Here is a 14,397-nt window from a genome sequence, read left to right on the forward strand (position 1 = left end):
CAATGGGTTCATTTCGGTAGAAATCATTTCCGATTATTAAAGAGAACCCCAACCATGGTGTTACGTTTCAAATTCTTAGTTTGTGTTTCTCCAGACCAAGCCCCCGAAACTATACTGCCTACCAGTATGGATGACATATAAGCCCTTCCCCTTGTAGTCCTCAGTCTTTGATTTAAGCATACATGATTGATTGTCTCTGTAATGTGTGTATAATGTGAAATGCCCTGACACCCTTCATTTTTATGAGTGACACTGTAAAACTAATTAAATGCATCTGTAAGAGAGTGGTTATGAAGACAGTTAAAGGGTGGAAGTCGGGAATCCAATGCGGAGGTGGTCATTGAGGGGGAGAGAGGGGCGCCAAAAATAATTGTTGTACAGGGCGCCACCAGTGCTAAAGTCGGCCCTGATAAGAAGAGGGCTGTATTATGCAATTCAAAGTAGTTGATTGAAAACGCATGTTGCTCACCGTTTTTTTCAGGCAGCTTTGCAACTGTGTTTCCTGTTTCTTTTTATTTAATTTTGTAATCACCCGTATGTACCCCATCGTTTGCAACAAAGTCTCATATTTACCCCAACAATTCAATGTGTAGCTACCACTTTTACTTTTGCCCGGTGGAGCCTAAAGCTGATTGGCTGCCAGAACCTCTCCCATCCCGTCGAAGAATATGACTGGTGCACGACTCTTTCGAATCGCCTTTGACTAGCCGTGCGACGACTGGTCCCCTTTCTCAATACCTTGCGGTCATTGGCTGAGAGCTGAACGGCAAGAACTACCGCAGCAATGGCGACACTGGTACGGAAAGCGGTGACCGGCGTTCTGAAGACCCATTGGAACCGGGGGCCCCTGGTGCGGGGCTGCGCCAGCGTCCCTGTGGATGATGTAGTAAATGGGCTGAACGAAGAGCAGAGGCAGGTGAGTGAAACGGAGATTTTAGGAGACCTTAACCTTCATTCCCCCTTTGACAACACTTCCGATTCTAGTATTAAAGGAACAGAAGGGCACTTCTTTAGAATGCGGATTAGAGTATGCAGGGCCACGGAAATTATGCAACAGTGGAGGACCAAATTATGCGGCAGAGTTGGGTAAATCATGTGGCAAGAACAGGCAAATTATGCGGTACTTTTTTGTTTTGTTTAAGGTATCCATTAATTTGTCAATTTAAAACTTGTTAACACTGTTTGTGCATTAGTTTCACCTGTTTACTACCATTTTTTAACACTCAAATATAGCAATAAGCTACAGAAAAGTGACCAGTCCACTATTGCAAAAGACCTTCCACTGTGCGGGAACACATGTTTAGTAACTTTTGAACCATTTGAGCTGGAAACAAGTATCTGTAGATTATGCAGAGGGTGAAGGGTTATGTGGCAAACGCGGCAAATTTATAATTATGCAAAAATCGGCGCAGCTGCACAATCGCATAATTCTAGTGTCCCCGAGTATATTGTATTGTTTTGCTGCGGTATCTATGCAGCGCTTTCTATTTGTTTGCATTGCAGCACTTATGCTTTCTTTGAGCAGTATGTTAACTGAAACCAGGAGTACACAATGTTTCCCAAAATATCAGTAACTGTAGAAGTCGTTAGAAATCACGTTAAGAGGGTGATCCAATTAAGGTGAATGGAAAATAAACCACTTTTTGGAGGATGTTAAAGATTTGAGAATACTCATAGGTTGACCCTATTGAAGTCTGTGGAGGTATTTTGATGTCGGCAGGGAGATTGGGGTGGGGAAAAAGGTGACGCATGCCAAAAAGGACACAAGTTGGTGGTAGATGGCATCTACCCACTATTTTCACACTGTAGATTCCATCCATCCTGCCAAGTAGCTGGGCCCTACAAAAATAAGCAGAATTTTCAGACACTGACACGTTCAGGGGGCTTTTTTATTTTCTCTTAGCCGGGCAAAGATAAATTACCAAATTTAAGGGGCTTCAAGCCTCCTTTTGTTCCTTGCTGGGGCTGTCTGGAGCCGCGCATTTACAAACTCAACGGAGGGGAATCAAAGGCACATAGCTTGTTATCACTTCACAGGTATTTAAGAGAGGCATGCTTTTGAGTTTGTTCAGTCCCTGTCAGTGGCGTCACTGGGGTTGGTGTCACCCGGTGCGGGTAACTCATGGTGTCACCCCCTCACGACTTACCGCATGGACCACCTCTGTCGGAAATGTACGGCGCTAGGTACTGTCTTACTCCCTCTAGCTCCCTCTCTCTGTCTAGCTCCCTCTCTCTGTCTAGCTCCCTCTAGCTCCCTCTCTAGCTCCCTCTGTCTTACTCCCTCTAGCTCCCTCTCTCTCTCTGTCTTACTCCCTCTGTCTTACTCCCTCTAGCTCCCTCTCTCTGTCTTGCCCCCTCTAGCGCCCTCTCTCCCTCTCTTACTGCTTCTAGCTCCCCCTCTCTGTCTTACTCCCTCTAGCTCCTGCTCTCTCTCTCTCTTACTCCCTCTAGCTCCCTCTCTCTCTTTTACTCCCTCTAGCTCCCTCTCTCTTTTACTCCCTCTAGCTCCCTCTCTCTCTGTCTTGCTCCCTCTAGCTCCCTCTCTGTTTTACTCCCTCTAGCTCCCTCTCTCTCTGTCTTGCTCCCTCTCTCTGTCTTACTCCCTCTAGCCCCCTCTCTCTTACTCCCTCTAGCTCATTCTCTCTCTCTTACTCCCTCTAGCCCCCTCTCTCTCTGTTTTGCTCCCTCTAGCTCTCTCTCTGTTTTGCTCCCTCTAGCTCTCTCTCTCTCTGTCTTACTCCCTCTAGCTCCCTTTCACTCTGTCTTACTCCCTCTAGCTCCCTCTCTCTCTCTCTTACTCCCTCTCTTTGTCTAGCTCCCTCTCTCTCTGTCTTGCTCCCTCTGTCTTCCTCTCTTTGTCTTACTCCCTCTAGCTCCCTCTCTCTCTGTCTTACTCCCTCTAGCTCCCTCTCTCTCTGGCTTACTCCCTCTATCTGGCTTACCCCCTCTAGCTGGCTTACCCCCTCTAGCTCCCTCTCTCTCTGGCTTACTCCCTCTATCTGTCTAGCTCTCTCTAGCTCCCTCTATCTCTCTCTTACTCCATCTAGCTTCCTCTATCTCTCTCTTACTCCATCTAGCTCCCTCTCCCTCTGTCTTGCTCCCTCTAGCTCCCTCTCTCTCTCTCTATCTTAATCCCTCTAGCTCCCTCTCTCTGTCTAGCTCCCTCTCTCCCTGTCTTACTCCCTCTGTCTCTCTCTCTGTCTTACTCCCTCTAGCTGTCTCTCTCTCTGTCTTACTCCCTCTAGCTCCCTCTCTCTCTGTCTTACTCCCTCTAGCTGTCTCTCTCTGTCTTACTCCCTCTAGCTCCCTCTCTCTCTGTCTTGCTCCCTCTAGCTCCCTCTCTGTTTTACTCCCTCTAGCTCCCTCTCTCTCTGTCTTGCTCCCTCTCTCTCTGTCTTGCTCCCTCTAGCCCCCTCTCTCTCTGTCTTACTCCCTCTAGCTCACTCTCCCTCTGTCTTACTCCCTCTAGCTCACTCTCTCTGTCTTGCTCCCTCTAGCTCCCTCTGTCACCCTCTCTCTCTGTCTTACTCCCTCTAGCTCACTCTCTCTCTGTCTTACTCCCTCTAGCTCCCTCTCTCTTACTCCCTCTAGCTCCCTCTCTCTTACTCCCTCTAGCTCCCTTTCTCTGTCTTACTCCCTCTAGCTCCCTCTCTCTCTGTCTTACTCCCTCTAGCCCCCTCTCTCTCTGTCTTACTCCCTCTAGCTCACTCTCCCTCTGTCTTACTCCCTCTAGCTCACTCCCTCTAGCTCCCTCTCTCTTACTCCCTCTAGCTCCCTCTCTCTTACTCCCTCTAGCTCCCTCTCTCTTACTCCCTCTAGCTCCCTCTCTGTCTTGCTCCGTCTAGCTCTCTCTCTCTCTGTCTTACTCCCTCTAGCTCCCTCTCTCTCCGTCTTAGTCCCTCAAGCTCCCTCTCTGTCTTGCTCCCTCTCTCTCTCTTACTCCCTCTAGCTCCCTCTCTCTCTGTCTTGCTCGCTCTAGCTCCCTCTAGCGCTCTCTGTCTTACTCCCTCTAGCTCCCTCTCTCTCTCTTACTCCCTCAGTCTCCTTCTCCCTCTCTCTTGCTCCCTCTAGCTCCCTCTGTCTCCCTCTCTCTGTCTTACTCCCTCTAGCTCCCTCTCTCTTACTCTCTCTCGCTCCTCTGTCTTGCTCCCTCTAGCTCCCTCTCTGTTTTACTCCCTCTAGCTCCCTCTCTGTTTTACTCCCTCTAGCTCCCTCTGTCTCCCTCTCTCTCTGTCTTACTCCCTCTAGCCCCCTCTCTCTGTCTTACTCCCTCTAGCCCCCTCTCTCTCTGTCTTACTCCCTCTAGCTCACTCTCCCTCTGTCTTACTCCCTCTCTCTGTCTTGCTCCCTCTCTCTGTTTTACTCCCTCTAGCTCCCTGTCTCCCTCTCTCTCTGTCTTACTCCCTCTCTCTCTGTCTTACTCCCTCTAGCTCCCTCTCTCTCTGTCTCACTCCCTCTAGCTCCCTCTCTCTCTGTCTTACTCCCTCTAGCTCCCTCTCTGTCTTGCTCCGTCTAGCTCCCTCTCTCTGTCTTGCTCCCTCTCTCTCTGTCTTACTCCCTCTAGCTCCCTCTCTCTCTGTCTTACTCCCTCTGGCTCCCTCTCTCTGTCTTGCTCCCTCTAGCTCCCTCTCTCTCTCTTGCTCCCTCTCTCTCTGTCTTGCTCACTCTAGCTCCCTCTCACTCTGTCTTACTCCCTCTAGCTCCCTCTGTCTCCCTCTCTCTTTGTCTTACTCCCTCTAGCTCCCTTTCTCTGTCTTACTCCCTCTAGCTCCCTCTCTCTCTGTTGTACTCCCTCTAGCGCCCTCTCTCTCTTACTCCCTCTAGCTCCCTCTCTCTCTCTCTTACTCCCTCTAGCTCCCTCTCTCTCTGTCTTCCTCCCGCTAGCTCCCTCTCTCTGTCTAGCTCCCTCTAGCCCCGTCTTACTCCCTCTAGCTCACTCTCTCTGTCTAGCTCCCTCTAGCTCCCTCTCTCTCTGTCTCACTCTAGCTCCCTCTCCCTCTCTCTTACTCCCTCTAGCTCCCTCTCTCTTACTCCCTCTAGCTCCCTCTCTCTGTCTTGCTCCGTCTATCTCCCTCTCTCTCTGTCTTGCTCCGTCTAGCTCCCTCTCTCTCTGTCTTACTCCCTCTAGCTCCCTCTCTCTACGTCATAGTCCCTCTGGCTCCCTCTCTCTGTCTTGCTCCCTCTAGCTCCCTCTCTCTCTTACTCCCTCTAGCTCCCTCTCTCTCTGTCTTGCTCACTCTAGCTCCCTCTAGCTCTCTCTCTCTCTGTCTTACTCCCTCTCACTCTGTCTTACTCCCTCTAGCTCCCTCTGTCTCCCTCTCTCTCTGTCTTACTCCCTCTAGCTCCCTTTCTCTGTCTTACTCCCTCTAGCTCCCTCTCTCTCTGTTGTACTCCCTCTAGCGCCCTCTCTCTCTTACTCCCTCTAGCTCCCTCTCTCTCTTACTCCCTCTAGCTCCCTCTCTCTGTCTTCCTCCCGCTAGCTCCCTCTCTCTGTCTTCCTCCCGCTAGCTCCCTCTCTTTGTCTAGCTCCCTCTAGCCCCGTCTTACTCCCGCTAGCTCCCTCTCTCTGTCTAGCTCCCTCTAGCCCCGTCTTACTCCCTCTAGCTCCCTCTTTCTGCCTCTCTCTCTGTCTTACTCCCTCTTTCTGCCTCTCTCTCTGTCTTACTCCCTCTAGCTCCCTCTCTCTCTGTCTTACTCCCTCTAGCTCCCTCTTTCTCTGTCTTGCTTCCTCCAGCTCACTTTCTCTCTATCTTACTCCCTCTAGCTCCCTCTCTCTCTGTCTTTCTCACTCTAGCTCTCTCTTACTCCCCTAGCTCCATCTCTCTCGCTGCCCTCGGCATACACGGACCAAGATGGGTGTGTCTGCAGAACTTGTCTGGAGGGACCAAGAAAGGGCTCTGGTGTTAAGGAAGGAGCTGTGGAGCTTAGAGAAAACGCCATCCTGCACATGGGGTTAAAATTTAAATACGCATCATAAAAGGCCCTGCCGAGTACCTAATCACGTGGGCACTTTGAGGGTGTTCCACTACCCGCAGGGCTAAGTGCGAGACACTGCAAAGATGCGTACACGGGCCAAGTGGACCCTTTGAAAGGGCTCTAATGGTCTCAGGGGCAGTGGGGTCATTGCTTAGGCAGCTTGAGGTGCGTATACTACAAAGGAGGCCCGTATCCTCACTGTCCATATACTTTCATCTGCTAAGTGCATTAAGGCAGAGTGGAGGAAACGACACACTTCAAGGTTCTACTAGTAATAGCGCCGCTTAGACCTGGCCATTACTTACTTCTATCTCTCATTCGCTCGTCTCGGAATCACGTCACTGAGCTGCAGGGGGGTCTCCAGACTCTCCCACTGCTGCAATATGGATGTTTACACTGCCTGATGCGCGGGCGGCCAATGCTGAGAGTCAGTCATGGACAGGTGTGGGGCGCCGCGGTAATAATTACATTTTTAAACGCACCCTAGGCCCCGGGGCAGCAGAAGCTTGACTCTCTGCCTCTCTCCAGTTCCCCGCCACTTCTAATGACTTCCTTCCTGTGTTCTGGAGGCAGCCGGAATTGAGGTTCCAACATCCGATAATCCCCCCCTCGCCTCCGCTCTGTTGAGCTAAGGGCAGGAAGTCTTCAGTGATTGACAACCGCACCGAGGGCCCGGGGTGCGCCGGGTCCGTTGCAGCGGCAGATTGCAACATTGTAGCATCTCATAGAGTCTCATAGGAGAGACATATTTAACTGTGACTATCTGACGGAGCCAGCTGCTGTAGTAAGTCTGCAGCGCCGGGGAGCAGCATGGTGTCACCCATGTGAGGGTGTCACCCGGTGCGGTCCGCACCCCCCTAGTGACGCCACTGACTCCCTGTATATAAGAGAGACGCATGCACTGTAAAAATGTACGATGTGTTGGTCTGTTCCAGTATTTACACAAATAACAATTTAAATACCACTGTTTTATTTATTTTATAATGCTATTCATCCCTATGCAAGGTGTCAGAGCACTTTATGTAACATACACATTATACACTAACAATAAATCATGTAAGTGTGTAACTCAATGTACAAGATGTTACATAAGACAGTGATGGTTACAAGGTGAAGGAGTCCTTTGTAGCTCACTGTGCCAAATTAGAAGGATTCCAATGTATGCACTGTAAGCAGAGGCGGTTTGCCCGTTTGGGGGCCCAGGCCTGTCTCCATCCAATTACCTGCTGACATGTTACACTTTAACTGGAAAACAAGCTTCTGTTTTCACATTAAAATGCAACATCATGCCATCAACAAAGGGGGGCATCATTGTCTCTTTTTAGCTGCGCATGTGCCAGGTGGTCACTTGTTAAGCCCACCTCTCACATTCTCAGTACATAGCAGACATGAAGCACTTTCATCCGGCAATGCAGCTGTTAATTAAGCTTTGGTGGGGCTAGTCACTCTACATCCCTTTATCCTATCAGAATGTTCCGATCTGTTAGCCGAAGAGCCAGGTCTTGAGTTTTCCTGAAGGTGTTCAGGGAGGAGGCGCGTCTAATATCTGCCTGCAATGTAAGAGAAGGCTCTTACGCCTGCTCTGGCTTTGTGGCTGCGTGGGGTTTCGATCTGTGCGAGGTTGGAAGATCAGAAGTTTCTTTTGGGTATGTGGAAGTTGATTCTGTCATTGAGGTATTTGAGGTCTGCCTTGAACGCAATCTTTTCTGTGCTGGACTGCTTTATTCAAATCTAGTGTTGTTTTACATTTTTTTTTTTTTTTAGAACTCACTACTTGTTCATTATTAGGTCGAGCCAGCACACATGCGCTGCTCTGCGAGGCTTCTTGTAAACATTTTGAACTTCTCTATGTGAGTCTGACTCCCCCCACGCATTGGGTTGGCTGTTGGCTTTGTCATTTTTTTATTGTAGCCTGCAAATGGCTAAATGCGGGCGCATGTTCCACCTCTTCTGAGAGCAAATATCGGACCCACCCTAACGTATGGCATCGAAATATTTAGGGGTAAGTTAAATACAACTCTGAACCAACTTGTGACCAAGATTTACAAAAAAGTTCTACATCTGCCCAAATCTGCCTCTGCTGCCCAGATCAGGCTAGAACTGGGCTTATTAAATCATGAGGCTTCTAACAACGGCACATATCAAAATTTTTGTCACAAACTTAGAAAAGCAGCTATAGGTACTTTAGAGTCTCTAGTTCGGTTGGAGATCAGTCAGAAGATCCTTGGGGGTTCGTACGGCCGCCTTTTTACAGACTCCATCCATGAAATAGCTGCTGGCGATCTATGGGCCCTTAACCCCAGCACGACAGCATTTAAAACCTGTATTAAAAAAAGCGTCAGAATGCGCTCAATCCTTATGGATAAAGCGCATCTCTGCAGACGCAGCCATGCATGGTCAGTCATGAACTCTTATGGGCGCATATCTCCGGCTACTTATCTCTCCTGTACTTATTCATTGCATTTAAAGCAGAGTTTTCTCTCAGATTGGGTGTTTGGCGATTTTTAAAAGACCTGCCCACATGGCTGCGCACCTCAGAAGATCTAACATGTAGGGGGTGCGGCAAGACAACTGAAACGCTAGAGCACGTGGTTTGCTTATGCCCCTCACTTATGACTCAACGTAGACGCAAACTCAGAGCAGAGTGGAACAGGTTGGGCGTTTGGTCTTGTAGACAGGCAATTATCACCTCCCTGTGCCCAGAAAACATAGCTCTGAACTTTGCCTTTCCAACATATATTCAGGATGCACACCGCATCTTTACAGCAAAGGCGGAAGGAGCAGTAATCCCCCAGTTTGTCCCGCCCAGAGGCCCAACCTAAGCTGCATCTTAGCACTTAGTTTTTAGACAAAGAGAAAAATAAAATGAGTTTTAGCTGTCGAATGTCAGTACATCAAATTCTTCTGCTCTTTCACTAAGTGTTATCGCTGTCTATCACACAATTGTTTTATATTTTAAGGTGCTATTCGAGTAACAGGTGTTGATCAATTTTTACTGTTCAATTGTGGTGAAATATGTTTTGAAATTTTTTAATTGCAATGTACCGATTTGTGGATTCAATTTGTAATGCTTTTAAGGATATTTTTCTTTTATCCAAATAAAGATTTTTTTTTTACCATGTCCCACCTCTTTTGCAAATGTTCACTCTCACAGCGTTTTGCTCTCGGGAGCCAATAGCAGGCGTGCAGAGTCGCAACAGCATTCCTCCTGGGTCATGCTACACACAACGCTCCGTGCTTTCGCTCTTGCTCGTTATCTGAGCAGTGACCTCTGCGTGCTTGTCATTTAATTGGGGAGTATTCAGGCGGGGTCTTCTTTCTCCTAGTGACACTTGTTTGCGAATGCTCTTTTATTTGTACTTTCACACCTCATTTATTTGAGGAGTATTTTTTAGGATTCAGTTCATCTGACTTTTCCTTTATCGTCAGACCCGCCCCTGTCAGTTTCTGCTTAATTTAGGCGGAGGTCTTGACCTCTTGCCTCATTTATTTTTTTGGGAGGAGGGGTCTATGTTCCCGTTGCTCATTTATTTCCACGTGGCCTCTGCAGGTTGTCACATATTTCATTTCAGTGTGGTCGCCACTCCTTTTTCTGGTTTGTTTGAGGAGAGTTCCCTGCCGACCCCTCGTTTACTTGTAGAGATACTCATGCGGTCTCTCCTCTGCTGTCCCCTCCTTTGTTTCAGGGGTGGTCCCCAATCTCGACTTTAATTTATTTGAAGAGAGGATTCTTTAAATTGATTTAGACTCATTTATTTATTTTGGTCCCTTCCTTGTGTTCCTATGCCCGTGTCCCTCTGCTAACTGCTCTCTCGCACCGCACTAAGGAGTTTCCTCTATTATTTTTGCCCTCGCCCCCCTATAACACTGGTTCTTATTTTAGAGGCGTCCCAGCTCTGCCATTCCTTCTTGCCTGCACCCCTTTAAATAGTTGGTCATGTTCCATTGAGCCCCACTTAATTTCCGACTGAGAGAGCGCCATGTTATTTTGAAATTGTGCTATTTTGAAATTGTGTAGGGCTGCATTAAAATCCCAAGTAGTCATCACCCACATATTTAGAGGACCTTTACTAATGTTGTTTAGAAATGTAATGGTAGGCCGGGGATCAGTGCAATATGAGTGGTGTGTTCATTAATCATAGATTAATGTAGTGCATTAATTAGAAAATGTGATGTTGCATAACGTAGAAAAGAATCTTATGTGAAATGTCGTGTTAACAATGATGTGCTTTAATGAAATGATACATGTGTTTATTAACAAGTGGATTAACATAGAGTTTAATGTGAAAGATCTTCCTTGTAGAATTTATTTGAAAGTAATGAAATGTAATGTTGTGTTACAAATGTGTTTAAAGGTGCAAAGGCCTGGGACATGCTGAAGCAAGTAGAGGCCTAACTGTATTTTTTCCCTGGTTAGCCTTAGTCGGAAATAATTAATTTCTCTTGCCTGGGAAAGGCTGTCCTCAGCAAATATTAAAATTGTAATTCCGAATTTTGCAAGGATGGTCTCATGTAATTTAGCTTGCAGGTGCAAGGTCACAAGGCTCGTTAGGTAGAAAAGTCCATTGTTTAGAAGTTAGGATAGTAGGCGCGAATGCAGAGATGCTGCCAAAGAATTTGGGAGTGCAACAATCAGCGGAGAAGCTGCCTGGGACCCAAGGACACTCCAATGGACACTGGATGGAGAGGTGCCATAGTGGAAAACTCCTTGGAGCTACACCTGCCAGAGGGGCGCGAAAGCGCTGTCGCCAGCTAGATCTATTGTTACTGACGTGCCTCGGAAGGGAGACAGGAGATGGGCGCGCGCAGGGCGAATGGAGGTCGTGAACGCGCCCATGAACACACGCGATCTGCACATCTCCTGTCCCCCTTCCGTCTACACAAGCCAGCTGCATACAGTAACTGCGCCAACAAACGCACACGCACCAGCCGCCCCCAGCCAGTGCACGCGTACTAGTCTTCTACAAACGCGCATATGGCGTGCTTTTGCTTTTTTCTCCCTCCGGCGTTTCAGCACACGCTCCGCCTTCTCTGTTTTCTCTCCCACCGGCACTGCAGCGCTGGTCCCGGTAGAATGATGGCCAAGATGCGCATGTTGTGGCTTCTGTGGACCCCCGCCTAGGCCGGCATGTAGTCCCGGGAAGACCCGCTGGTCATCTTGGACTCCAACTCGGCCCGCTCTCAATTGCTGAACTATGGCTATGGCGCAGTAGTAAAAATACGAGAACCAAACCAGAGAGGTACGATGGACCTGCGTCACCCGTACCTTGGTACCCACATGCTACGGTAATTACCTAGCACTCCAACTGCAGTGCTCGCGCCCCTCGCGCCGTGTTTTTTCATTTTAGAAAACAATACTTTATTTACAAAACAAACTGGGTCAATCCAGAGTGCTCAAGCAGTGCAATAAATGACATGTTTTAAATCATCATAAAATAATAAAACCTGTTGTAGTAGAAAAGACCTCTCTAGAGGCACCGTGGTCTTTCACAGCAGCAGACCGTTTAGAAAGCTGAAAGAAATACTTAATATAGCGCTGCACACCGTAGGATTAATTGAGATGCCCACACAGATAGACCACAATAACAGCCACTCAAGAGTCCATTTATAAGCATTTCAAAAAAGATAGCAGCCTCTCCCAACTCAAGCTCGATCAAAGTGTTAAAGGCATTCTGGAAATACTTCAGGGCCTACAATTCAAACCAGGCAGCTCTTAGAGGGTCATATCTGACAGAGCTCAACTTGGGAAAGGCAGTTTTTATGAGGTCACCTATACTGTAGTTACAGCGCTGCGGTCCCGATAGAGAAGAGCGAAGGAGCTCAACCTGTGAAAGGCATTATACTCAGTTGCTTCCATCACTAATAAATGCCACTGATCCAGTAGAGGACGCTGTCAAACAAACCATCTACCAATTAACTGAAGATATCTCTCCGAGGCGTCAACCAGAACGCACCAGAGAGAACGGGTCGTCCACAAAGCAGTTGACTATGTAAGACTTAATTGGAGGATGCGGCTGAAACAGCTAACCAGGTAATGCTAAAACAAAAGATACTGGCCTTCAAGCCGTAAACCACATAATGCCCAAAGTAGAGGACCACGTGCTAGCGTGTCTGTGTTCCATGGCCTGAACAGTGGAGTGCCCTCATGAGCTACAGCAGTGTGCCATTTCAATGTGTACATTTAAACAGGTGCGAGCATTATGTGCACTCCGCCATGCTACATGCCGCGCTACACCCACTAATAGCGCCTTGCGAACGGGAGGGTTGGTGCTCGGGGCGCCCCATACTACCTTCTTCATTCAAGCGTAAACAAGCAGACCCATTCCTTTTTAGGCGCAGAGAGCTAGGCGATTTGCCCAGTATCACCAGATGTTTTGGGGTAGTTGCCTAAACTCGAACTGGGTTCCCCAGCGTCAAAGTCCCACGCTCTAGCCATTCTGCTTTGTTGCTCTACACAATGCGTGTAGTGTGCCTTCCACCCCTAGGCCGTCGCGCTATCTCACTACCCCTCCAGGGGCAGGATAAAGGATCTGTGATTCTGGCCGTCGGGGAAACATGGTTCTGGCTGAAGGGGAAAGCGTACTAGTCTCCCTCTATGCGCGCATGGGGTGCTTTCGCTTTCCCTCCTTCCGGCGTTTCAGCCGACGCTCAGGTTCTCTTGCCCGCTGTGGCCCCCTTTCTTCCTCCCTTGCAGCTCTTTCCCCTCCTCTCCCTGCCTGCCTCCTCTTCGACCCCCTCTTGTCTTCCTCCCTGCCCTTTGAGTCCCCTTCCTCCCCCCTTGTGCCTCATCCCCGGGTAGGCCCGCACTGCTCGGTGACCCTCGGCAGAGAGCAGCCCTCACACGGTCACGAGGATGGAAAACACACGGCCCTGCTGCTCAAGATATTCTGCTACTGATCCTTACTGGCCAGCTGCGGCTGCGCAGGAAGGTGCGTGCCCCTGGCAGACACCCACCCCCTACTGGCATGTGAGAGTGATCGGCCTGGCACCCCCTGCTGGCATGTACGTGTGATCAACATGACACCCCCGTGCTGGCATGTGTGAGTGAGTGTGAACGTGCCTGGCACCCCCCCTACTGGCATGTGTGAACGAACGAGCCTGGCACCCCCCCTGCTGGCATGTGTGAACGAGCCTGGCATCCCCCTGCTGGCATGTGAGTGAGTGTGAACGAGCCTGACAGCCCCCCCTTGCTGGCATGTGTGCATGAGTGTGAACGAGCCTGGCACCCCCCTGCTGGCATGTGTGAACGAGCCTGGCATCCCCCTGCTGGCATGAGTGAGTGTGAACGAGCCTGACAGCCCCCCCTTGCTGGCATGTGTGCATGAGTGTGAACGAGCCTGGCACCCCCCTGCTGGCATGTGTGAACGAGCCTGGCATCCCCCTGCTGGCATGAGTGAGTGTGAACGAGCCTGACAGCCCCCCCTTGCTGGCATGTGTGCATGAGTGTGAACGAGCCTGGCACCCCCCTGCTGGCATGTGTGAACGAGCCTGGCATCCCCCTGCTGGCATGAGTGAGTGTGAACGAGCCTGACAGCCCCCCCTTGCTGGCATGTGTGCATGAGTGTGAACGAGCCTGGCACCCCCCTGCTGGCATGTGTGAACGAGCCTGGCATCCCCCTGCTGGCATGAGTGAGTGTGAACGAGCCTGACATCCCCCCCCCCCTTGCTGGCATGTGTGCATGAGTGTGAACGAGCCTGGCACCCCCCTGCTGGCATGTGTAAACGAGCCTGACAGCCCGCCCCCTTGCTGGCATGTGTGAGTGAGTGTGAACAAGCCTGTCGCCCCCAGCCGGCATGTGCATGTGATCGGCCTGACACCCCATGATGGCATGTGTGCATCAGTGTGAACAAGCCTGACCCTCCCCTGATTGTGATGGTTGGCATTTTGCTTGCACCTTCTAAGGAGTGCAGTGCAGTGCCAGGAATGGTCTTTCTAGGCTGCTTGGCCACTACTTTTTCATATTTGTATACTTTATATCGATATATTTATTATATTTCTAGCCAAAAATGTTTTGCTTATGCTAGCATAAACAAATAAGTAAAAATAATAATGCCTTTTATTTTTGTTTTTGTTTTAAAAACATAAATAAAAGGCATTGTTATTTACAATGCCACTGGCTGAAACTCTTGTAACTGCGAAACCTATTGCATTGCAAATACTTGTCATCTATTGTTGTCTTGTAAGCACACCTTACCTCTACACTCTTCTCTTTTTTTTTTCTTAATCCTCTTTCTTTCTGGTAGTTAAAACTCATCCATTCTGTTATATTTTCTGAATCCTGGTGCTTATAATTTTGATGTTATATTATAAAAGCATATTTGTTCCAGAATACACAGAGTAATACAAAAGACACCTAGCTACTCAATCACTCCTGACTGAGTACACCTCTAACTTTTGTTAGCCACTGTGGATGGCTTTCC

The 14,397-nt window shown here is 49.0% G+C and overlaps 1 protein-coding gene across 1 annotated transcript in view; it reads left to right on the forward strand.

Moving 5' to 3' along the window:
- Positions 1 to 724: 724 nt before the first annotated feature.
- Positions 725 to 14,397, forward strand: part of IVD (isovaleryl-CoA dehydrogenase) — a 297,512-nt gene continuing 283,839 nt past the window's right edge. Inside the window, exon 1 of the mRNA XM_086937401.1 lies at positions 725 to 916. Within this exon, the coding sequence (XP_086793527.1) occupies positions 785 to 916 (132 nt within the window). The 5' untranslated portion in view covers positions 725 to 784. The remainder of the gene's footprint in view (positions 917 to 14,397) is intronic.

This window comes from Lissotriton vulgaris, chromosome 9 (assembly GCF_964263255.1).
Source record: "Lissotriton vulgaris chromosome 9, aLisVul1.2, whole genome shotgun sequence".
In the NCBI taxonomy this organism is placed as follows: Eukaryota; Metazoa; Chordata; class Amphibia; order Caudata; family Salamandridae; genus Lissotriton; species Lissotriton vulgaris.